Source organism: Leptonotus elevatus, chromosome 13, assembly GCF_054856555.1.
Source record: "Leptonotus elevatus isolate MCC_2025b chromosome 13, RoL_Lele_1.0, whole genome shotgun sequence".
Lineage (NCBI taxonomy): Eukaryota > Metazoa > Chordata > Actinopteri > Syngnathiformes > Syngnathidae > Leptonotus > Leptonotus elevatus.
The window spans coordinates 8,199,596-8,225,771 of record NC_141251.1 but is presented as its reverse complement, the minus strand read 5'-3'; the positions used below and the strand labels follow the sequence as shown (position 1 = coordinate 8,225,771).

The window sequence follows — 26,176 nt, the reverse complement described above, 5'->3', positions numbered from 1 at the left end:
TCAGGGCTCAGGCAACGACCAATCACAGCTCACCTGTTTTCTGAAGCTGTGATTGGTTGTTATCTGTGACCTGAGCAACATTGATGTCATCTTTAGTCGACAGCAAGTGGCAAAATGGAGGCCTTCTGAGATAGATCAATACGGCTGGATTTTGCTGATTAACTCACATTCCAATATTATCCAGAATACCATATTTAGACTAGTGGGGCTGCATAGAACATATTATTTTTTTTTAAATATTATCAATTAAATATTAATTTTATTAATTTACAATTTTTTATAATGAATAAGTCCCCATCACCCAAAAAAATAAAATTGGGTTAAAGCTATTGTTCCCTTGATTACGAGCAGCACAGCGAGTGGGTGGCCATTTTGTTTTTATGTAAATTATTTAAATTAGGACCACTCACATGACAGTCTGCCAGAACAGCTTTTTTTTTTAAAGTCAATTCTCCATGTGTTCTTTAACTTATTCACTGCCATTGACGGCTATAGACGTCAAAAATTCATTTGAACTATTTCTATTAGTTAAATTTTTTTCCCCACTTTTGTTAACAAGAGAATGAAAACCTAGATTTGTTTAAATTGTACATTACGGACAGATATAAATTTTTTATTAAATGATTAATTGTGAGTTAACAAGTTGAAAGCATGCGATTAGTTATAATTAAAAAAATTAATCGCCTGAAATTTGTAATTGTAATTAATCGCATGACTTTAATAGTTCTAGGTTTTCATACTCTTGTTAACAAAAGTAGAAAAAAATGTTAAACCAATAGAAATGGTTCAAATGAATTTCTGACGTCTATAGCCGTCGACGGCAGTGAATGAGTTAATTTAGGACAGCTGTGGCATAAACCTTATTTCAGCTGGTGGTCTAAATGTTGTTGTTTTTCTTTTCCAGACAAGTGAGAAAAAAGACACTTTTGGATCACGACGACGGTCTAACCCCAGCTGGAGGCCTTACCTGTTCCTGGAGGGGGACATTTGTCGCAATGTGGTCCCCAGGCTTTGCCCACACTGCAGCAGCAGAGCTGTTTGCTCAGCTGAGCAGACACTGGGTGCAAACACTGCCTCCCTGAGCTCACCAAACGGAAGCAAGCCCCCTTCTCCTCTTGGATGGCAGGCATGTTGGCTGAGGAGGTGCGCAGGGCGAGAACAAAGAGGTGCAGAGCAGACGCCGCCACGCAAGTGGTGCACCAGAGTGAAAGAGACACACAAGGGAGAAAGAAATGAAGAAGTCCCCAATCACCAAAGCAAACTTATATGACACGAATATATGAATCTCACACATGACATAAATGCATAAACATTGTCAAAAGAAACCAGACTGAAATAAGATTGCCGATTGGTCATTTCCTTCACATCTGGTGACAACACTTGAGAGCTACACACCCAAAACACATTCAAACCCAACAGAGCACAGATTAAACACTAGGAAAGACACAAATAAACATTAGCATGCGTTGACAGCCAAAAGCACTGGTTGAGATGAAGGCATGCGGAGAGATTTAGTTTGGGCTTTCCAAGTCAAACGGTGCAATTAAACATCGTCACATACCAATGACAGCTGGAATTGTTCTAACTGGAACAGACAAAATATTTTTCTCCAAGGGGAACAAAAAAAGGCTTTTAAGATCCACTATTAAGTAGTTACATCATGGATCTCACGATTCAGTAAAACACTTGCATAAAGGCTGCATTGACAAACAATATTCTGTTATTTGCGAATCACATCATAATAGCTGACAGTCTACAAAAAAAAAAAACTTAAATCCATGGATCAATTCTATGTTTGGAAAATATTTGCCTGTAACCAGCATTAAACAAAAAAAAAAATCATTTATATCATGAGATGATGATGAGATGACCACTAAAAAGCTATCTGAGAAATCTATCATATCCCAAAAAATTAAAATAAATCACAACTGTAATTTACCTTGAAAAACATAGTTGTGGTAAGTACAAATGATTCTTAAACCAAAAACTGTTGTGATGAGAAATTGGAGCTTTTAAACTATTTTATCATTTAAGCAAAAATGCGCGGGGAGAAAAACTGTAAAAATCCTTTAATCAGAAGCAAAATATCACGATGAATTTCCCATAGACTAGGTTTATGTAAAGTGAAAATTAAAGTCTTGTCAATTTGATTCACCACAGAAGAGAGTGTTGTTAAAAAGGCATGGTCCAAAGTTTTTCGTTGCCGTTTGTTAACACAACATTCAAAACTGACGCTCGAGGAAGCAGCCAACCAGGAACGAGCGTGAAACCAGCTCAGGAGTGTGCGTTCGCACAGCAAAATTTGCATATGCCACTGATAGGAGCTTGCCTCCGTGGCTTAGCTGGAAGGAAAACGTTGAGTCTTTTTTTTTTTTTTTAATTGTACCCCAAATAACCCGAGTCTATCACTGGTAGCACCTTCACTCCATTTCTCTTCTCAACAATGTGCTCCTGTGGGATTTTTAGCAAACAAATAGGTGATTCGGTGCACAACTGTCCATGTTTTGACCTAAGAAATTGTTGTCACCGAGACCTGACAAATTTTGTTGACGCTGCCTCTTGCCCAAATGCAGCTGGGAGAGGCTCCAAAATGTAAGTAACATGCAGGACAAAACCAATGAGCACTGCACATGTATTGTCAATCCAAACCTATCAATCAACAGCTGAAAACTGCTTTGGTGTTCCATAAAAGCCATCAAGGCAAAAAGCTCGACCGTGTACAATCTGCCTTGCAGTGCATGCTTGAGGTCGGATTACAGTTCAAAACAAAAACATGCTATTATTATCCATGCACTACATTCGTATGCATTGCATCAAGCATGTTTAAAAAATTAAATAAAAATAAAGCACATCTCCTTTTCTTGATATGCTTAAGAGCATGTGGAAATGTATACTGCATTTTTCCCGGTTATTGAGCCAGGAAATGGCAAGAATATCAAACTCCCAAAACAGTTAAATGATCTTTCAATCAAATACAAAATGTGATGTATTATTTTAAGTGAATAGATAACATTAAGCAGCTAACATAATATATTTAGCTTTTCACACTGAGTTCACAACACATTATGCTAATGAAAATTTGTGTATAGATGGTATGTTAAGAAGAAACTGTACTTTTACTGCATTATACTCACTCAATGTATTTATTAATTAGTAACATGAACTTGATTTTATTTTTTATTTTTTTTGGGGGGGGGTATATGTATAGAGTAGGTAGCGTTATTTCAAATATGATTTATTTATATTACTGTGCTCTATTTTTATCGATTGACTGATTGATTTTATTATACGTGTTTTGATGATGCACAATACATAATATCATCAAACTGTAATTTGTAGTGCAATAGGAAACTGCCACACTTACATATGCATGTGGTGAGCATGGGGCCAGGGACGTAACCCGGTTTGCACACGCATCGATAGCTGCCCACTGTGTTCAAACAATTTCCATTGGGACAAACTCCCTGCAGCTGGCACTCATCAAAATCTGTAAATAGAAAATAGTCATTGAGAACAAAACATGTATGCATTCTGAAATTGAAATGATGGAAAGAAATAGAATATGGGTCAGTTATGCAAAATTGGCGAACACATGCAGAGAGTCTTGCACAGTATTCGCTGCATTTGTTTCCCGCGTGCAGATGTGCTGTCTACAAAAAAAAGAGTGCTGTGTGGTCAAGCCCCAAGTGGGCTTAAGCGAGTGCGGTAACTTAGCGACTTCCCTTTCCCCCAAAAATTTGAGACCCTACCATATACGAAGGTGAGTCATAAAAGATCCAGGACTGTTGTCACAAAAAGATATTTCAAACCCAAGCTACAAAAACATGAGTTTTGACCTTCACCGCCACAAACGTAACTGCTCATAATGCCATGAGCATCTGTCAGTTCCTGGCCGTGAAGCGTATCACCACGCAGGAGCAAACTCCCTACTCACCTGACCTGACTCTTGTGTGAATTTTTTCCTCTTTCCTCAGCTCAAGTGGGTGATTGAGAGAACCCTTTTCGAAAACGGGGACGACATCAGAGAGCTGCGGATGATCCTGTAAGAATCCTTTCAGGAATGTATGAAGGCTGCGTTCGGCCCCAGGGGGATTACTTCGAAGGGGACAATTTGGAGTTTGTAGTTTGAAATATCTATTTTGCGACACCAGATCTTGGATCTTCTCATCTGATAGACCTTGTAATCATCTCTAATACCCTTTAAAAGATTGTGTTGAAAACACTTCATAATGATCAATGATTAATGATCACTCAAATTCAACACGACTCAATTTCAGTAGCTGTAGTATTTTTTACACGCAAAATCATATTAAAGTAACTTTTTCCCCCGCATTAATATTCAGACCTTATTCTCCTAATACTTATTCATAGATTACAGCTCTGAATGTATTTTCAAAACTATGATGGCATATCAACAACAATATGGAAAGTTGAAGGCCAAACAGAGCATCGAAAACGTGACCCGGGCCGTCTGCTCGAGCCTCGTCCCCATGTGTACGATGGCAACGAGCCAAATGAGACAGTAGCACCCTCTATTGGGTCTCTGGAGGAAAGTATTTGCCATGAGTATGGTTGAAAATACTGCTGTTTATTTTTCAATCATGAAGTAACTGAGGACAACTTGAACTCGAATGAATAAATACAGACGCAATGCTGCAAGCTCTTACCTTGGCAATGAGTGCTGTTGATTTTCTTGTAACCCTGAGGGCAGTCGATCAGAGGAATCGCTGGTGAGCGAATGAAGAGAATAGAAATTGGGGAAAAACGTAAGTCATCTTATTTAGAAATTTGAGAAAGCATCAATAAAATCCATCCTTTGTGCTTAAATTGAAAGATCCCAGTGGGTGACCAACACATGCACAATCTTTTTTCTTCTTTTTTTTTTGCATGAAAGTTATATAATGCATTCCTTGAAGAAATTACAATTTCTAAGTAGCCTCTTACACAACACTGCATCAAAGAAACCCACAAAATCACACTGCTAAACAAATTGCAAGATTAATTCCGAAACATTTCATTGAAATATATGTGCAGTGTGAATTTGACATTTTGGATAGTGGAATAACAGAGAATTAGTCATTGACAATGTTCTAAGACTTTAGACAACAATGCTCATATCTCTATTGATTACAATTCTTCACTGATGTGTGTTTATTTTAATTTTTTAATTTAATAAAAACACTTACATTGTTTCTTTGGACATTTCTGGCATTTGTGGAAACCCCAAGATGTCCCAATGGTCCCACAGCACTGCTCCTGTTTCGTGAGACCCGGGAGAGCTTTCCCACACTGAAACATACAAAGCAGCCAGTTAATAGTCAATATAAGCAGTTCCATAAGTAAGATGTAGACAAATGCATTAACTAGTTGAGAGACATATTTTGGAAAATTCACGTTTTTTTTTTAGCCTCTATGCAATATTTGGGTTCTCTGGATTGCATGGTAACTCCATCCATACTGGTCATTGGCCCAGCTCACTGTCTTATTTCAGCAAGAGTGTTTATTTTTAAGTTGTAGAAAAAAATGCATAATATCAATGAAATAAACCACGGGGAATATTTTTTCAGTTTCCATCAGATAAAAAAATGTTGATTACAACAAAATCGAATTGGACCCATACGGCTATATTGCATACATGCTTACCTGACTACCAACAGTTTCTTGGAAGCAGCGGCCCAACGTGCTCTTGGAGGAGACCGGCTGGTACTGAGTAATCTGGTCCCCATGCTGGCCCGGATAGACAACGTTGTAGCCATGGTGCTGGACATTCTGACGGCTTTCCGTGTGATGAAAGCTGTAGCTGGACGACGAAGAGGATCCTGACTGGGGACCTCTTTGATTTTGTCCGTTATTGTGTTGGTTGTCCAGCTGCGATACCTGGTGGACCTCCACAGATGCCTCGGGAGGATGTTTGATGTGGATGTTTACGATGTTGGGGCTGAATACTGGCCATGGAAAGTTACAAGGCGCAATTAGTATGATACAACTATGATATAAAGGAGGGTTATTTGATCATATGGAAATGAAGACATTGGCAAAGTGTAGCACTCACCAGTACTCTGCCCATTGCTGTAGGTCAGAGGCAACGTGTGTGTGGAATGGACCTGGGTTTGACTGTAGCTGCCCGATGTCTGCTGGGGCTGATGGTGTCCATTTTGAACTGGAATCTGGCAGAACTTCCCGGTGAAGTTTGGAGGGCACTGACATTTGTCCCTGGCACTGCACTTGCCACCGTTTATACAAGGCAGATGACACACCACTGAGGAGAAAAACAAAACATTATGAGCACCACGACGCGCACGTTTGGCTTTGGAATGGCTTCAACAACATTTTCATTGTTAATTAGGGTTTGTTGTGAGATTGCGTCTCCACCTCTCACATACAAAACAGGCCAAGTTCTGCTTTTATTAACTTGAATGTGTCATACAGACATATGTGTGTTTTTCGGTGTTGAGACGAGAATGATAATGCATAGAGATTTCGCAAATGTTTTGACTCTCCAAGAGGCCACGATGAAAGTTTTCCCTTTCTTGTGTAAGTGCTCCCCATTCTTGCATTCTTCTTTCAAATGCAAACACAGTGTTCCCCTTACTTTCCACGGGTGTTACGTTCCACGCCCACCCACGGCAGGTGAATTTCCGCGAAGCAGCGGTTGTAAAAAATAAAATAAAATAAATAAAAAAGTTGTCCCCCTCCCTTTCAATAATACTAACCCTGCAAAATGGTTTTAGTCTTTCCTTTTAGTAAAACCTGACTTAACCCTTTAAAGACTAACTATATATTCATACTTTCACATTCACTTCAATTTTGTTTTAATTTGTCTCCCAGTTTTTTTTTTCCTGAAACATCTTTTACCAACATTATCTCATTGGCCTGATATTTTACAGGATGTTAATTAGCTAAACACATTCCATTGTGTCAACACTCTTCCCTTCTGACCTCGCTCATCATCTAAGTAGGATAAACAAGAAAGGAGTTATTTATTGTCTCTTGACTCTTTGCAACAGGCCTTGACCCAATAAGCTTTTATCTTCTCAGTCCTGTGGCTCAGATGTGCACGCTTTTTTTACACGCACGCACGGAAGAAAGGGAAGCAAGAGAAGAAGGCAGAAGGAATGAAGCAAGCCTGGACAAGTGCATGAGACTAAAGCCTGCTCACTCCACACACTTAAGACAGCCAAATATGCAAACCATAACATTTGCTAAAAGTTGATGAGGAGCGTATCAACAATGGACTTGGTCAGTGATCTAACTGCTTGTCATTGCCAACTTGGGGTTAAAAGTGTGTCCGCTAACTAGCATCACAGGTGTCGAAGTCAGCCTATTTAAAGGGCGACAAGTAGTTACTATGCCATTTCCCCGACATGGTGTGTGCATATCGCATTGAACGCGAACTACAGAATGAGAAGTTGTCCCAGGAGATTTAAAAAACATATAAATAGACAAGCACATGAAAGGTAACGACTTTAAACCCGATGTTCCTGCGACTTACAGCTACACATATTCCGAAATTTGAGATCCACGGGACTTCAAGTCAACCTCCTTGTATGTGGCAGGTGATGACAAATTTAAGTGATGAATGACATGAATGGTAACAAAAGATTGCGGAACAACTTCCCAGAAAATGAGAATTGAATTGAATGAGACGCACGCGTTGGCCTTTACTGTGTAGGTGGCAACATGTGTGAGTAACGGGTCTGTTCTAAAAATAGCTCACCAATGATGGGACACTGACTTGCTAAGAAGAATTTTTTTTAACTTATCATGGTACATGTTTCTTAATTTACCAAATATTCTATATTTTGTTTAAAAATGTAATCGATTGTGTTGAATGAAAGAAAGAGCTTCTTTTTTTTTTTTTTTTTTAACTCATATACAGTATTACAAAAAAGGACAAATATAGCAGAATAAATAAAGAATTTACCTATCCGGAAGTTGGGTGCTGTTAGGGTATCAGTGGCATGGCCATTTTCACTGATGATGGTTGTCGTATTTCCCTGCTGGCAGTTGTTGTGACATCTACCTCCCATGCAGGTAAATTTGCAGATGGTGGGAGTGAACACAACCTTGATCCTTCCTGTGTGGTTGCCCACTGCCGCACAGAAAGCCAAAAAGAGGGGCAGTGATTAGGTTTCTTTGATTCACGGAAAGTTCATTCCGTTCAAGCATTAATAAAGTTAACGTTCAGGTGAAATAACAAAAAAAACATGGAATTTGCATTTAATGCAAATTAAGAATGTAATTCTGTTCATTTTAAGATAGCTAATTACATGAGATGTCAACGTTCTGAACATGATTTTTTTTAGATCTACGTTCAACGCAAGATTCAAATTGACTTCTTTGATAACTACCAAGAATATTTCTTCTTCCCTGAATGAAAAGTGTTTGACCCTGCCGTAAACTCCTCACACCCCTTTCAAATGACAACCCAGTATGAAAACAGTTTTTATGAATGGATTATTTTAAAAACTAAACCAAAAATTATTATTATTATTATTTTTTTTTTTAAGAAGCACATAATCCATCCATTGAAAAAAAAGAAGCTATTCAGTATAAGGACTCACCGTGTATAGGATTGTGTGCCACTGATAGAGGGATCGGCCTTTCAAGTTGAGGTTTGATGTGTGTCGTCTGCGTGTGGGTGGTGTGGGTATGGTAATATTTCGGCTTTATGACATATTGCTGGCCAGGGTGCATGGGCATAGACCGGATTCTGGAGGGAAACAGAGAAAACAAAATAGGAAAAGATGTGATTAAAAAAAATTATCGTTTGACAGCTCTAAAAATAAATAAAAACTAACTATAAGGAAAAGTTCAAAATGATTATATAGAAAAACAATTACTGTATTTATAACAGGAGTGTGGAAGGAAACTGGAGTACCCAGATAAAACCTTCACCAACAAAGGGCCTGACTCGGGAGTCTGTTGACTGTGAGGCACTTTTGCTAATCAGATTTTTTTTATTATCATTCTTTTTTTTTAATCTACTCCCCATTCATTCATTAATACATATTTTATTTTCATTTTTATTTTTTTTAAAAATTGCTTGTGTCTTTGAGCGGTTTGTCCCGGGGCATACTTGTAAGGAGCCCAGTAGGGTCACATCAAGACTATCTGTTTGGATTTAAGAAAAATCAAGTCTGCATGTATTCTATTTAAAAGGTCGGGTCACAGCTGGGTTAGACTGGTCCAAATTTCATGTTAAACAGGAAGCACTTCTGCCTGGTTTTCAATTGTTTAAAAATGGGACATTTTCTGAAAGGTTGCCATTCATTCATGTCTTGTGATGCATCAGGAATGTTATCAAATAAATTGGTGGTGAGCAATAACTGGATCAGCAAAAACACTGACCAAGATTTCGGCCAAAAGGAAGACGGTCGGCACGATGGACAAGGACGAACTGATCACCAAAATGAGCAAAATCATAATAAGATCTATCCTCCATTAAGATAAGTTTGCTTAATAAGTGGATCTGAAATGCTATGCTCTGTACTGTTACTGTATGTACTGCAGTTTTTAGTAAAGCCTGTGTACATTTGGATTTTAATGTATGTGGTATGCATATCACTGTCGTCGGGCCGAAACCTCGTAAGTCACACTTTGGTAAATTTCATACATTTTCCCAAATTCTGTATTGCTGGTCAGTCCACACACGTGGGTGTTGTTTTTACGAATTATTGGCCAGTGCAAAGTGTTGAAAATTGCTTGCTTTTTTTGATGATGCAATGAGAATTTTGCGCATTTTTTGGTCTCTCCTGAAAAGTGATGATTTTGGAGGTACAAGGTTTCAGCCCAACGCAGGGTATTATTGCATCTTTTATGGAGACCGTTTTCATTTCTCTAAACCCGGTAATTATACTTGTCAAAGACAGTCATAGACAGAGAATCATATCTCATTCTGCTATAGTTTATATTCTTGTGAATAACCTCAGATAATGTGAACGAAGCCCTATACTCGATACTAGACTGTACGTTTTAATGAGCTCTCCGTCACTCTCAACATTATGTCCCTTTATTCTTTTATTTTTTCTCTCTCCAAATTATGCAGTGGAATTTGGCGTCGGACTTGAGGGCGTAGCTGCAATTTCAGAAAGTAATTTATACTGACAACTAATGATAAATTACTATACAGCTATCAGACAGTTTTTTAAAATGATTTATTTATGTATTTATTTATTTTTATAGTCTGGCACGCTGTGATGATTTTGCATATACTGTGTAAAGGAAAAAAAAAGTTCAGATGAAATGTAACCATTCTCACGCGGTGAGTCAAAGATAATATAGCAAATATTAGAAGGAAAAAATAATGACAAGATCAAGTCAGTAGGCTACTAAATGTTCTCCGTAAGAGGATGAACCATTGCACTTGACAGATAAATGGCACTGTCGTGCAGTCCCTTTGGCTACGTGTTTTGCAAGGGCTGGAATGTGACGAGGTGTTCTCCACCATCATTGCAGTCCACCCTATAAATCATGGACGACAGGTTAATTCTATTGCAATGGCTGACGACGGAAAGGGTCAAAAGCCACAGCTGAAGTGTATCAGCATCAAACCATTAAATGTGGACCCCAGCAGAAAGAGCGCCACTCCAAAGATATTTCCCAAAGGGATTTTCTTGAAAGCGAGGCCAGTGATGTTTTAGTTGTAACTAGCGCACAAAGCAAGGGCAGCCACAAGACATGCTGCGATGAGTTTGGTATTCGAAGACTAGTGAGCCCTGAAGGCAACTCCATCCGACCTTTGGGATGAAACAGGACAGAGATCAGTTATGTCTGACCTCACAAATGTTCTTCTGCATAAATGGACAGAAATGTCCAAAGTCACATCAAGCTGTGAGCTGCAAAGGGAGACCAACTTCACAATTTTTGGTTCCTTAAAATGTAATTGCCAAACTTTTGCAAAGTCTTTGGGGCTGTGCTGTCGGGGAAAAATGTAAGTAAGCAACTTTAGATAGGAATATTCTTTCATTTGCATAAACAAAATAAATGCCTGATTTAGTCCCAGTTATCGTTTATTAATGAGGGTTTTAGTCTAGTTTTAGTCCGGTGAAAAATGTGCGTTGATGAAATAATTTTTCTTGTTCTCATTTGTCATTTAGGTGAAGTGACTGTTGAAATCGACTGTAAATATTCCCTCAACAAGGTTACAACCATTTTCGCTGATTTGTTTGTATAACTGATAAATTGCTTTATTCTTACATATACTTTGACAGCATAATATAATTTAAACTAGCATAATGGTGTGTCAAGTGTAACTTTTCAAAGAAAACAAAGCTCAGTTTTGTAATATTATGAGTTCATCATCATGGTTGTAGTGTGCAGTAGAACTGTAATGTGTCAAACAGGTGTTCGTCATGTTTTTGCTCCTTTTGCGTAGCTTATTGAGGTAACCAAAATATTACATGATGATACAAGTCACACACCGCCGCAAGCTACAATCTCGATAATAATAATATTGCTGCAGGCAGGGCTTTAAAGAAGCTCCGCCCTAAAATGCACAATGCTGCCATCTGCAGCTCAAACCATGCTCCAATAGAAGAAATGAATAATAAATAAAAAGGGAATATTGACATCCAAATTGAAAGGCACAATTTTGGGGTCAAATAAAAATGTCCAAATTCACTGCAATCCAAATCAAATGCGATTTACATACAACTGATCTATTATAAAGGTTGATAAACAAAAATAGTACTTACTGCTGCTGGATGTGTTGTTGAATATAGTGCGGCCTCACAAGCTGCGGGGAAGGTTTGACAGTCAGTTTCATCTGGGCAATGTTGTCCGCTTGAGGTGGGGGCAGATCATAAGCATTGGGAGCCACTTTCTGAGGTATGGGCCTCTGCGGCCCTGCGTTGTGTCCATTCACGTGACCGCCGCTGTGGCCATTGCTCGGCCCTTTCCCGGGCTGTGCTGGAAGGGTGTGTGTGGGCACAGTCATCTGCTCACATGCCTTGCCGCTTGAGCCAGGCTTGCAGACACAGAGCTGAGGCCTGAGGCACATTCCTCCGTTTTGGCACTGAGGGATGCAGTTTGCTGCGATACAAAATCCAGACAGATGAGAAAGAGAAAAAGCAAGGAGATACAGAACGTGCACACATGGCTTCATTATTAAATATGATTCGATTGTCAAATAAATGAGACAACTGTTGTGCACAAAACTGCTGGTTCGGGTTCACGTGCTTCCTACGGATCTTGGGCCAGAGATCTTTTGCTCAGTATTTTTGACTTGCCAGTTTACTTCTAGAAAATAGTTATGACTTGACCATTAGCCTCACGCAACTACCAAATTGTCTCGGAAAGGTCTTGAGAGAGTTAAGCGTTGACACAAATTCTCGTCTTCTGAATTTTCTCATGCATTTTAATATGAAGGCATGTCGTTGCTCGAGAGGGAAATTTGATAAATTAGTTTTTAAAAAAACGGCCAGCGGGTGGCAGCAGAGTATAAGAGACCAGAGAGGGCCATGTTGCAGCAAGCTCTTTTTCCCAGTGTTTTTAACAGGTTTGTGAATAATGATTAAAGTTAGCTATATTCTAATGCTAATTACTTTTTTTTTTCCTGATAAAAGAAGAGACTATAATCTTTCTTTTGGTGGGTTCCATCATTTAATAATAATAATAAGCTGTCAAAATCCAGTAAAACAGCCGGGAGCGAAGAGTATTGCTTCAATAAAAATGGCTGGGGTTGAATGAGCTAATGTATAAAGAACTTTGTATTAAGCAAAAGAAGATTGTTAGTCCTGTTAATTTGACATTGAGCTGCCACCCCAAAAAAAAATAAAAAAATACCGGACCCAGGAAGGCATTGAAACTTCCATACACACTTCTCACAGACCGAGCCAGAGCGTGACAAGCCCAATGATGACATCACTGATGCATTTTCCCACTGGGAGCCGAATTATGTTAGCGCTTTGAAACAGCACAAACTTTCCACTTACGGTAACTTTTTTTCCCGTTTTTTCTTTTCAGACAAGTGTAAATAGTTTTCATTTCATTCACCCACCTCGTGGCCGACACTGACGTCGCCATCTGTTGCGCAAATCATTTCTCCCTCTTTTGTCAAGACTGGCGTAGGCAACATAAGAGGTTTGTGTTCTGTGACAATGAGCTCGACGGACTAAGTACCGTAATCTCCTTGTTAGGCAGGAAGAGGAAAAGAGATCAGTCATGGTGATGTTCTCACCCCCTTTTGATCAAACTATGCAGGGTCTGGCATGTGGTGCACTCCCCCCACCCACCCTCACTAAGGTCTGTTAAGGGGGTCTGAAAAAAAAAAAATAACATGCTTGTCTGAATGAGTGAGTCAGTGTGTGGTTGTGCTCCGTGGAAGCGATCCCATTCAGGAGCAGAAACATTTGGACATAATGATTTTCTTTGTGTCACCTTGTTGTAATGCTGTCAAATTCCCAAGTGGGTGCGAGAAAATTGCCCAGACATTATGAGCAGCTGCAACGGCCTGCTTTGACCTTGTATGTGGCTAGGACATACTACATATATAGTACCTTCGCGGAATCCAGGTAATGGTGGAAGAATATTACTGCTGCTGTAGTGTATAAAACGATACACTTTATTTTTGTGTGTGTATATATATATTAGGGGTGTTAGAAAAAAATCGATTTGGCAATATATCGCGATATTACAGCGCGCAATTCTCGAATCGATTCGATATGCGGCCGACTCGATTTTTAAACATAAATTTTTTATGGGAATATTCAACAAAACTTCTTACTTTAGGGTTAGGATTCACACATTAAGCATGTGACGAATGTTACATTAATGGAACATTAAGCCTTAATATTTGATTTCAGTGCTGTTCAAACATGAAACAGACTGCAACCTGTTTGTTAAATGCAGTGGCTCCTTTAACTCATTTACTGCCATTGACGGCTATAGACGTCAAAAATTCATTTTAACTTTCTCTATTAGTTTAACATTTTTCCCACTTTTAGATACATTTAGACCAGATATAAAATTTGTGATTAGTCATGAGTTAACTATCGAAGTCATGCGATTAATTACAATTAAAAATTTGAATCGTCTGACGCTTCTAATTTTTTTTATAATATTTTCTTTTTGGTTTAATTACTTAATTATTTAAACTCAAAATTAATCAACAATTTTATATCTGTTATAAATGTACAAAAAAAATGTCTAGGTTTTCATACTCTTGTTAACAAAAGTGGGAAAAAATTGCAAAACTAATGAAATAGTTTAAAATAATTTTTGAGGTGAATGAGTTAAAGAGATTGGATGGACATGCTACCCCAGTACATTTTTTGATACCTGCACACAGCTCTGTGGTGTCTGCGCTGCTTACGTAATTCTATAATGAGCTCTAATATACTTGGCCCTCAAGGAAAAGTGGAAAAAGTAGTTCAGCAAGCAAGCATTTTGCCAGGCGCTCTAATGGCCAACCCTCAGGGAGTGAAAAACCTGACTGAATTTGCACACGGTAAAAGGTCAGCAATGTTCGAGGGGAACTGCTATGTAACATTGCATGTCGGTCTTAGGTAATGTCCACACGCTAACAAAGCCCAGCTTTTTGTTTTTCACTTGAAAAAGTTTTCCGGAATCGTTTCAAGAAGCGTGAGCGTCTACACACACGGCAGGTAAGAGTCTAAGTGGGGTCGTAATGCTGCCGCGGGAAGTCACCGAAAACAGACAATAAGATGCCAGTGCAATGTAAACATAATCGCAAGAATGCAATGTCTTCTATGTGGATGGCGACCCGTTTCAAAAATGTTCAGGCTCCTTTAACTCATTTACTGCCATTGACGGCTATAGGCGTCAAAAATTTATTTGAACTATTTCTATTAGTTTAACATTTTCCCCCCACTTTTGTTAACAAGAGTATGAAAACCTAGGGGAAAAAATATTGTACATTTAGACCAGATACAAAAATTTGTGATTAATCATGAATTAACTATTGAAGTCATGCGATTAATTACAATTAAAAAATGTAATCGCCTGACATCCTAATTTTTTATAATCTTTTCTTTTTTGAAAAAAAGATTATTTCAAAAAAGAAAAGATTATTAAAAATTATGTCGTCAGGCAATTAAATGTTTTAATTGTAATTAATTTAATATTTGAAAATAAAATAAATGAGAAATTAAATAAATCAATAAAAAACTTTCTTCTAGATTTTCATACTCTTGTTAACAAAAGTGGAAAAAAATGTTAAACTAATAGAAATGGTTAAAATGAAATGTTGACGTCTATAGCCGTCAATGGCAGTGAATTAGTTAAAATGAAGTTCTTTCAGCTTTAATAGCCAATCTCTTTATTTGTATTATTATTATTATTGTGTTTTTGTTTTTTTGCTTATGTATTGGGCCTGACCTGTCAAGGTCTGTTTTTTATTTGGTTTGGTTTAGTTGGATTTTGTCATGTTTTCCATGGGCCTCCCTTTATCACTGTCTCATCAAGTTTTATCATGTCCACCTGTGTTTGTCATCCCGGTCCCTTCTGTCATCCAATCAAGTCCCCAGTCACATATGTCTTGTCCAGGTGTCTCTCATTGCCTTTCATTCCTTGATGGTTGATTGTCAATATGTCATGTCCTTGCCACGTCTCGTTCCTTGCGCGTTTGTTACTTTGTGTTTTGTTTTGGATTTTCTGTTTATTGAATACCAAAACAGCTGGTTTGCCTTTTAGTTTTTTGACTTTTTTGGAGCACCTCTGCCTGCACGCCCTGGTTCCCTGCGCCAACACAAAACCTGACAGGACTGATATGGATATTTAGAAGCTGATTCTGCTATTTGGCAGAATACAATTCTGAGAAACGATTAATTATCTGATTAATGTGTGGAAAATGGTTACAAATCTGTTATCTTTTGTTGATTTTAAAAGACCACTGTTCTGATGATTAAATTGACTTTCCTGTTTGGGGGGGGGGGGGTCAGGCCCTACTTTTTGTAAGCTACTTATTGTATATACTAGATTCATCTGAATTTTCTCTCCTTTTTTTTTTTTTTTGCTCCAATGTTGTCCCACAGCTGCGAACGAAAACGTGAAAGGCCACATTGTCAAATTGACTTTGCAGGGGAGCAGACTTTCATTTCTATTTTCCTGCATGCTTGTGACCTTGTCATTCAAGTAAGTCACAATTATGTTTTGTCTACCCCAGCCGGCTACCGTGCCTCACAAGCGCATTTAAGCAGATTTGACAAACAGCTAGCCTGCTCTGCCATTCAGGAACTGACTTGAGAGTTTGTTCAAATTTTTCTTAATCATTTATCCACAACTGGATTAGTCAAATTCTACAATTGTATGAAGTCATTTTAACTGAAAGCTGACATACTGTACATATAGGCTAAATAAGATTTAATTTAGTATATACTGTATATAAATAATAGGGGTGTGCCAAAAAATCGATTCTCATAAGAATCGCGATTCTCATTTAGTACGATTCAGAATCGATTTTATTTCAATTATTTTATACAGTCGTCCTGTTGTTTGTGTGTGCCTTTATTGGGAGCGCTGTTCATGTTGTACCCGATTTGGCCACTGAGGGGCAGTGTGGTTCCACGCGGTCTGATACACTGTTAAGTTGTATCCACATTAGAGAGTAGAAGGAAAAAGTCATGATCAAGTTATTCCAATAAAAGTTTTTTTTTTTTGCAGTGTGGAGCCGTTCTTTTGAGTGATAAAAGTGCCGCGAGTAGCTCGCTAATTAGCATTAGCGAGTCCGACTGGAGTAGATCATTATGATTCCTTGCACATCTATAAATTGGAGCAAAAATCATGTCATAAATCGTTCTTAATCGAAACTCGATTCCGAATCGAATCGCTCGCCCAAAAATCGGAATCGAATCGTGAGACATTCAAAGATTCCCACCCCTAATAAATAACAGGTACGAGGTATTTAACACATTTTTCAGCCAGTGACCATAATTTCAAATGTTTTTATCTTGATCAGGCATGACAGGTCATGCAACAGATCAATTTCATATATGTTTTTCATATGCAGTACATGTGTACTCGCATTCGTTCACAGCATTAGTATCTCTCAAATAGAAATGTCAGGCCATGGGTTTAAGGTACAGTATGACATTGAGGAATGTTCCCTACTGGTCATTGTCCAGACGTTTGCGTAGTGCTTCCTGTGGCTGTATAAACAAGGAGCGCCTCTCCATCCTTTAAGTGCTCAGCTGATTGGAGTTCCCAATATCACTTCATCCCTGGGCCAAACCAAACACTGAGTCACGTCACACTAAACCGCATGCACTTTGTCAGCGACAGTTTATGCTGTTGTATTTATTACTGTGTCCTGCCGCTGATTACAGTTCCCGCCACAAAAAGCACAACGATGTCATGATGAGAGAACCCTGATGTATTACGATGTATTTTGCTGCTTACTGCCAAGCGGTGGATGAAGATGGCGCAACAAGCATCACTCTTACTATACGACTACCACCGCGTCACTATTACCCGTAGATTGATCCAATTCTACATGAGCAATACGTTTTGTTGACTCATTTATCAATTGCTTCATCATGCCCATCCCTAGACTGCTCGAGCAAGAAACGTTTGAGGTTACTTACGCTTTGTGCACCGCTGCGATCCTTGAGTTTGACTCCATCCGTGGCAGCACTGGCCTCCGCAGACGTTCACGCTGCAAAATGCAAAACAAGAAAAGGCAACTATGTAACTTTAAAACGGTTGCCGGGTTTTGCTTGTCAGCCTGGGGCAGTCGTAGCTGCTGACTTTTCGTCAGGCCACCCGACAGCGAACATTGGAAGTCATTTTAAATAAGTGGATTTGAAAACACTATTCACATCTTTCTTTAAAAATTATTTTAGATGGATGATTTTTTTTTTCTCGTGAGCTTGATACAGCTTGGAAAAAAAGAAGGAAATGCTTCTTTTGACTTTGAATAACTGCATAGAAGTAACTTTTTCAAACTTTTGAAATTAAAGTTTGCCTCTAAAGACTGTCGACATTGTGAATTGCAAACTTCTGGTGTTGCTCACCCATCGAGAAGATGATGTTGCAGGCCTGCTTCGTGCGTGCGTGCGTGCGTGCGTACGTACGTGCGGTAGTAGCACGTTGTGACTCATCATGCAGAGCTTGAATGAAAATTTGGCAGACCCTTTTTTTCTCTCTTTTCTACAGTGAGGCCCATCAAAGGTCATGACGAATAAAGATACAAACTGTTTCTGGATGATTTCCAATCCCACAATGAATCCGTGTTATTACAGATGTGTTTGGCTTCGTTTGAATTTAGTGACAAAACACAACCCCCGAGATATGTTTTATCGCATATTTCACATTTCCTCCAATTGCGCTTTTCATGATTGTCACACTTAAAAGTAATGAAGACATTTGGGCCAAAAATAACTCAAATATGGGCCATAAAGGAACTGACCACTTTAATAAGACCAACAAATGTGATTGTTTTGTACAAATAAAAAAAATTGGTAGCTGACGAACCCTTTTTGACCCATAATTGGGTTATTTGTAACCCAACTGTTTTAGAGTTAAGACATTACAATCTCCAGCAATTTATTTTTCATCCATATCAGGATTCGAACCTTAATCATTTGAACCCTCATTACCGGGATACATATACAAAATGATTGTTACTGCCCAGCGTGGACTCAAAAAGACTAGCCTACTCAGTGAGCGCAGACAGCACAAAGTTGGGTACCACAAGCAACAGGGATTTATATGGTTTTGTTATGTGTTTTTATTTTATTTTTTTTACATATATTTGTATAGTTGATTTTCAGAATAAAAGTTGACTACCATTCGTTTGTATCTACAGTAATTGAATTCATATTCAATCAGCCAGCACCTAACTGTGTGTGTGTAGCTCAGTAGGTTGGCCCAGCGCATGAGCACACTTTTCATTGACATAAACTATAAGAAGAAATGACTTTTAAAAGTGAACGAGGTAGCCATATTTCGCCCCCATGCAGTCCAACAGAGGCGTCTACTCTTACCCAGACTGCTTGAGAAGCTGCCTGTGCTGGTTCTGCTCCGGAACGCCGTGCCGAACAATGGACTCCTGGGCTGTCGAGGCTTGCTTCCCCATCCGGCGGGTTCGGACCTGGCCGCCCAACTTGGCGGTGAGTTCGACGTTGTAAGAGTGCGGAAGCCCCGACGCGCCGTGACGCGATGAAATGGAGCTGACTCGCATCCCATCCCCTCGGTTCGCTCCCGCCGAGCCGGGACCGGGACCCGGACCGGGACCTGGACCTGGTCCGGGTTGGATCACGAACAGCTTCCTGACGCCGCTCTGTTGCGCCCCAGCTGACAAACATAATGGTGAGAGAAGGAAACCAAATGAAAGTAAAAGGCCCCTACTCCAAACCATGTCCGCGTCGTTATAAATCCAAAGTTGGGGGGAAAAAAAAGTTTTTAAATGGGGGCTCGACTCCGGTAAATGAGATTTTTCTTTGAAAACAGGCCAGTTAGGTTGATGATATTCTTGTAGTCCTCGAACTCCGTATAGTTAAATCCTTTAAATAAAAACAATATATATATATATATATATTTTTTTTTTATACCTTAAATATAGCTCACGTCACTATGACAACTTCAACTACAATAGTATTAGCACCGAATAGTACAAATAAAAGTGCGAGGAGGTTCCGCTTCAGCTGGTCGTGGCCACTACGTCCGAGGAGCTCCACAAGTCCAGGAAAGTTTCTTGATGGAGCAGAAGGGCTGCCAGCCCAGCAGCAGCAGACCTGCCTCCAGAAGTGACGTCACGAGGGGGAGTCTGTGCACACGCACCGCAACGACATGAGCTGGGAGTTCCTCGGATCTCGGTCAGGGGACCCCTGGGCGAAATACGCTCACCCACACACCTGCACACCAGACTGGCCCACCCTGACACCTTTGTGCTCAACAAACATCCGCATGTGAAGAATGTGGGAATTCTGTCTTGACTTCGACTTGGGCTACAATCACAGAATCACGAGACACTCATTGGCCATGCCGGATCCCACATGAGGTATTTCATCACAATCAGCTGCAAGTTTAGTCTCCATGTTAAAAACAAAACAAGAAAGTTGTATCCGATAGTTGGAGTCACTGTTTTACTTTCGCAAAAAAACAACAACATATTTTCAACATGATGTCACATCACCGGGTGGGCAATTTGAATGTGTGAAGACAATATTATATAATTAAATTGCTTTGAAGGAAGACGGATTGCAATTTACATTTGTACAGGTAATGAGTTTATTTGACTGATTCTAAACTATATGTGGAAGAAATTCAGACATTAGTATGTGTTGTTTTGGAGGGGAAATGGATAGCGCACCGTAGCGCTAACGCTAGACACCAGGCTAGCCATGATGTTTTGGCTAAACAAACAGAACCCAACCAAACTGTATACAAACTGTGCCTGTGAGAAAATTCCTACAAACCCACTGATGAAGGTTCGGTTAACTTGTTACTCCGTTTAGTTATACAACTATTTACAACACGGTGGGCTTCTCGGCGCCTACACAATAATCGTACACATCCGCCACATAAGAACCAAAACGAAAAAGTGTTGCATATGCCCAACAAAACTAAGGAGGCGCCACCCTGTGGTGCGGTGCCACACCGCGGATTGTTACAAGTTTATGTGGGGGCTGCTGGAGAATGAGTATGCAAAAAAAAAAAAAAAGGGGGGGGGGGTTCAAGTATTAAAATACAATAAAGTAAAATAATCCAGTCTTCTAAATGTTTGTCATTCACTGCCATTGACGGCTATATACGTCAAAAATTAATTTGAACCTATTTCTATTAGTTAATCCCCCCCCCCCACACACTTTTGTTAACAAAAATCTATATATTTTTTTGTACATTTAGAACAGATATAAAATTTGTGAATAATCGTGAGTTAACTAGTAAAGTCATGCGATTAATTACGATTACAATTTTAATCGCCTGATGCCCCTAATTTCTAATAATCTTTTTATTTTCTTCAAATCGTGTCAGGTGATAGAATTTTTTTATGGCAATTAACTGCATGACTTCACTAGTTAACTCACGATTAATCACACATTTTATATCTGTTCTAAATGTACAATAACAAATTTTCTTCTAGATTTTCATACTCTTATTAACAAAAGTGGAAAAAATGTGAAACTAATAGCAATAGTTCAAATGAATTTTTGACGTCTATAGCCGTCAATGGCAGTGAATGAGTTAATAACAGTTCAGAACATTAATGGCTCTTCAGAACGTGAACAAAATTGGCGACCCGCGGTGCTCTCTGTCTCGTTTCTCTTGAAATTGGCTGATTGATGAGCCTGAGCTACGGCAGCCCATAAGTGATTTTTCCGTCATGAACGCATCATAGCCATTTGATATGAAGTATTGTCATTTTCAGTGCTTCAAAAGGTGTTTGGACTTCCTGATGTTCGCAGCCCTTAAGGTTTTCCTCACAGTAGAAGCTTGCTGTGTGGGTCTTGCTGTTGTCTGGAAATGAATAAATCAATTTGTGTGCTTTCAAAAAGTCTTGAGGTTCTTGGGCGTACTTTGAGGGTCGTTATTCATCTGCGCTGCAACATCCAGTTTTGTAACATTTGATTGATTGTGAGCAGATGGTATGGCCCCGTACACCTCACAATTCATTTTCTTACTTCTGTCAGCAGCATCAATAAGCACTTGTGAGCCTTTTCTGTTAGCGGTCGCGCACGCTATAACACAGCGTCAATCCTGTTAGCACTATGTGGGATGTTTTGGAGTGTGATATTTTCCCTTATTGTTGCATCTCTTCCAATAAATCTGACCAAAGTTAGCCTTTTTTTGATCTGTCCAAACGATCTGATTCAACAACATAGGCGGCCTCACTCAGTGGTTTGCACCTTGTCGTAACCCCCGTTGGCATCCATCTTGAATGAAAATTTAGACAATGAGGTGTATCAAACGGAAGTACCGTATGTTATTTTATGCTAGAGCATACAGAAGGCTTTGATGCAGCTTTTGACCTGAAGCGGTCACTTAAAGCAAATGGTATTTATTACAAAAAAACGGCCAGCAGGTGGCAGGAGAGTATAAGAGATCAACCAGGGCCATTTTGCAACAAGCTCTTTTCCCCAGTGGTTTCAACAGGTTTGTCAATAATGATGAAACTTACGGCCAATTCACGCTGAGTGCATAACGGACGCGGATCGTTTTCCGTACGGCATAGAAAGCACTTGAGTCTGCGCGTCAATTCACGCCAGCTGCAGTGCGGCGTGAGTATGCGGCGCGGAAAGCTTTTTATTTTTTTTCCGGATTCCGCGTGCGCATTTTCATGAAGCTGAAGAAATTACACAAGCCGGACAGGAAGTCAGGCGTCGGCATCAAGGTAGATCCGGTATATTTAAAAAATAAAACCGTTTGCGAACTCGTTTTGTTTTGGGAAGGAAGCTAGCTAACATAGCATGACTTGAGTCGGACATTTAAAAGACACGCTCAGAATAAATTAAACATGATAAAATAACACAATTTAAACGTACTTACCCATAGTAGAAGTCTCAGAAATAATGTCCATATCGATGTGACAACAGGCAAGCGTGGCTATTGTTTACAAATAAATAGTCAACCCCCACCATCTTGTGGTCTGGCAGGTGCAGATTGCCGGACACGGACAGCTCACGCAACGCACGCGGTGTGACTTGCAGTCCGTGCGGATGCCGTACGGAAAAAACGATCCGCGTCCGTTCCGCAGTCAGTGTGAATTGGGCGTTAGCTATAGCTAATTGCTGCAAAACGGAAACAGATACAAATATACTTTTTTTCCTGATGAAAGACGAGATTCTAATCTTTCTTTTGGTATGATCCGCGTTTTTATAGCAATGGAACACAATATTCTGCGGACCTTGCAAAATCGATCAAGATCCAGTAAAACAGCTGGGAGCGAAGGGGGTTGCTTCAGTGACAATGGCTGGGAGTGAATGAGTTAAATAGGTTGTACCTGTCATACCTCATTTCAAAGTCTCTATATGATATCATTTTTGACATCATTATATCGTATTTATGTTTAAACAGTCCTACGGTGTGAATTGCAGGTCCGTCTGAAATTGACAGTTTGTCTTGTTGTCTTTTTGAAAAAAAGGTCTCTTTCTTAGATGTTAGCAAATCAAAAAGCCGGCGTACCGCTGACACATTTATTCAACTGTGTGAGGTGAGGGTTGTAAAAATGCATCGAGGTGATTCAAAAAAGGAGTTTACGTTCAACAGCGATAGCGTGGGAGATTCCTCCTCCTCCGAAGAAGACATCCCAGAGGAAATTGAGACGATTGAAAAGCCGTTAGCTTCCTCCAGCTCCAAAGACTCACCCACTCGCTCCAGCATGAAACACGACCAAACGGAGACATCTTGGCACAAGGAAGCCCTCGAGGCAGAGAGGAAAGCAAAATCGACTTTTTGCGAGGCTGTCGAGAAGGAACGACGCGATAAATATCTGCTGAGGAAATCCTTAAGGCAAGAGCGGAAATCGAACGCCACGCTTGTGAGAACTCTGAAGAGCGAGAAAGCCAAGAAGGACGGCCTTCGTACCAAGATGGAGCTCATGACCAAACACGTGGATAACCTTGGCAAGATGCTCGAAAGGCAACAGCGCGGCTACGCAAAGGTGACGGGCAAGCTGCGCAAAATGACAGCGAAACAGGAAAAAGACAAGAAGGCAATGGAGACGCTTAAGAAGGATTTGGAGGCAACTTTACATCAACACAAAAAGGAAATAGCGGAGCTGGAAAGAGTAACGTGCGATCGGGTCCGGAACCTGAAGGAAGAAAATGTGGAAAAAGACGGCCAAATTACATCCTTGCTCTTCAAGAGTCAGACTCTCCGACAGGATATTGAGGCTAAGGGGGCGACCGTTTCCGCCCTGCGGGAGAAAGTCAGCCAGCTGGCCTCTGAGAGGGAAGAGCTGCGACGGGGTCTTCGCCCTCTCAAAGAACTCGCGGGGGCCAAAGAGGCGCGCGGCGCCAATCGGGGGCTCGCGGAGAAGGAGCGGGCCCGTTTCCGAAGAAGAGCGTACGCAAAGTCGCAAAGCGAAAAGCTCTCCGAGACCGCCGCGGCTTTGGAGAGGAGTCTCGCTGCCGAGAAGCGTTTGAGAGTCTCGCTGCTGAACGAACAGGAGCACGTTAAGAAGATGCGCTCGCAACGTGAGACGCACGTCAGAGCAATAGCCGCCCTGAGTTATGAACAAATAGAAGCCTTCGCGGCCTCCGACAGCCTGCAGGGCCACGTTCACTCGCTGAGGGCGGAGAACGCGTGCACCGGCGCCAAATACAAAGCTTGGGAGGCAGAATGCCGCAAAGTCACGTCTCGGTGCCATTCCCTCTCGGAGCGCTGCCGAGAACTGGCGTCGAAGAACGACGACTTGGTCTTTGAGAATCGAGCGGTCGCCGCCGATCTCAGCAACATGGCGGACAAACTCCGAGAATGTGAGCTGGAAAGTAGCAGGAGTCAGACGCGACTCCAAAAGGCTCTTAAGGAGGAGAAAGAAAGATGTCGGGTTTTAGAGGAGCGAGCGGGCCGGGCTGCCGACGCCCTCCAGAAGCAGAGGAGCATCTTTGAGAAGCACAGCCGGGAGCTTGAGGAGGCTTTGAGCAAACAGCTGCGACTCATGGATCAAAATCAGACGCTGAGCGTGGCTTTGCAGAACGCTGCGGATGCCAACTTGAGGCTGAAGAAACAACACGAGGAGGAAGCCGCTTTTCACGCCAAAAAGCTCGCTGATGCCGAATCGAAGATGCAGCAACAGGCTCGTTCCCCGGAGGGATGCCGAGGGGCTCTTCGCCGGCCGCTCGAGGCACACGCACATTTTGCCGGCACGCACGCCGACCTCGAGTCAAAATACCGGTAAGTTGGAGAAAGTCACACGGCCTTGCAGCTTAGACGTTCCTGTCAAGAGACATTTTAGGTCATAATCAAGGAAAAAGCCGCAAAACATTTGAAGATTGTGATGAAGGAAACATTGTGTTTGTATTAGTCTAATGTCCTGAGGGCCCAAAAGCTTACTAGAAAATAAGCAGCCTCCAATACTTTGACATTCATTTTCTTCTGCCTTTCCTCTTTTTTTATTTAATTTGTAATTTGTCATACATTTTTTGACTTTTGATAAATTTCTTACATTATTGGCAATTTTATAAACATATTATGGTCATTTCCTTCTTCTCCTTTTCTTCCTATTTTCTGACATTTTTTCTGCCAAATTTTCTGACATTTGTGGCGATTTTGTGAACATTTTATGGTAATTTTGGGGATTTTTTTTGTTTGTTTTGTTTTTAGACATAGTTATTAAACATTTTCTTTTCTTTAAAACAATTTTTTTTGAATTTTGTTTTTGGACATTTTATGGTAACTTTTGAAACTTAAAAAAAAAAACATTTACATTTCATACTTTTTGAACATGTTCTTTTCTGCCTTTTTTTAATTTTTAAATCATACTTTTTGGGCAATTCAAAAAATGTTATTGTAATTTCTGCCTTTAAATTATTATTTTTAAACTTTTTGAACATTTTCTTTTCTGCCTTTTTTATTCAATTGTCTGACATTTTTTTTGGGGCAATTTCATGAAAATTTTATAGTAAATTTCTACGTTTCCGCTTCTTTTTTTCGACATTTTATGGTCACTTTTTGGACATCTTTAAATAATTTTAAAAAACAACTATGTCCTCTTTTTCTGACAACTTAAAAAATTTGACTCTATTCATTTTTGTATTCTAAATCATTCATTCATTTGAAGAATATTTTAGCTTAAAAACACAAATGAATATCTAAAAAAAATGATTTCTACTAATTTCTTGTTTTTTTAGAGATCCACTGGGACCCAAAAGAGGGGGACTAGAGAGCATCATATGGTTCCAGAGAGGCAGCCTGCAGAGTTCTGCACTATGCAAATGAAAAAACTGCCCACCTCCTTGTGAATTTGAATTTCTATGAATGAATGCGGTTTTGGACTTAATTTCTCAGTTCAGCACATGTAAACCTTTTCTATCACATGCACTCCTAAAAAAAAACTTTTCAATACAGGACCTATTATCTTTTTTTGGCACCAAAGCAATAAAAGTGTTATTTTGTTGCCATCTTGGTGGCAAAGAGCTATGCTGAAGTGAATTGAGAATTTTCATTCGGACAAAAGTAGTGCTTCATCCCCATCTTGTGGCATCTTGGTGGCGTAATGACACATGCTTGCTTGCTACCTTGTACACTCATGGTGCAGGTTCAATTCCCAGTC

At 40.0% G+C, this 26,176-nt stretch overlaps 2 protein-coding genes across 5 annotated transcripts in view; one reads left to right on the top strand and one right to left on the bottom strand.

Annotated features, from left to right (window-relative positions):
* Positions 1-19,745, bottom strand: part of ltbp1 (latent transforming growth factor beta binding protein 1) — a 50,884-nt gene extending 31,139 nt beyond the window's left edge. For 2 of the 3 annotated variants that reach the window (XM_086092611.1, XM_086092612.1), the window contains exons 1-11: positions 18,945-19,745; positions 17,544-17,614; positions 11,697-12,033; positions 8,565-8,713; positions 7,925-8,092; positions 6,053-6,259; positions 5,644-5,945; positions 5,187-5,289; positions 4,668-4,727; positions 3,365-3,487; positions 968-1,135 (exon numbers count right to left, since the gene is read on the bottom strand). In XM_086092611.1, the coding sequence (XP_085948737.1) occupies positions 968-1,135; positions 3,365-3,487; positions 4,668-4,727; positions 5,187-5,289; positions 5,644-5,945; positions 6,053-6,259; positions 7,925-8,092; positions 8,565-8,713; positions 11,697-12,033; positions 17,544-17,614; positions 18,945-19,318 (2,062 nt within the window). In that variant the 5' untranslated portion in view covers positions 19,319-19,745. The remainder of the gene's footprint in view (positions 1-967; positions 1,136-3,364; positions 3,488-4,667; positions 4,728-5,186; positions 5,290-5,643; positions 5,946-6,052; positions 6,260-7,924; positions 8,093-8,564; positions 8,714-11,696; positions 12,034-17,543; positions 17,615-18,944) is intronic. The other variant, XM_086092613.1, reaches the window with a different exon arrangement.
* LOC147163704 (uncharacterized) lies at positions 19,168-26,050 on the top strand. 2 transcript variants are annotated; one of them, XM_086092615.1, is made up of 3 exons: positions 19,168-19,960; positions 23,170-24,798; positions 25,755-26,050. In XM_086092615.1, exons 1-3 carry the CDS (start codon positions 19,956-19,958, stop codon positions 25,840-25,842), a joined length of 1,722 nt encoding a protein of 573 aa, XP_085948741.1. In that variant the 5' UTR covers positions 19,168-19,955; the 3' UTR covers positions 25,843-26,050. The 2 variants fall into 2 exon arrangements, 1 of the variants encoding a protein (XP_085948741.1); XR_015096843.1 differs by lacking the exon at positions 23,170-24,798.
* Positions 26,051-26,176: the final 126 nt, after the last annotated feature.

Bases quoted from the DNA above. Each gene is read 5' to 3' on its own strand.
- LOC147163704 (XM_086092615.1), top strand. The intron at 24,799-25,754 runs GTAAGTTGGAGA...TTGTTTTTTTAG, and splicing joins GACCTCGAGTCAAAATACCG to AGATCCACTGGGACCCAAAA.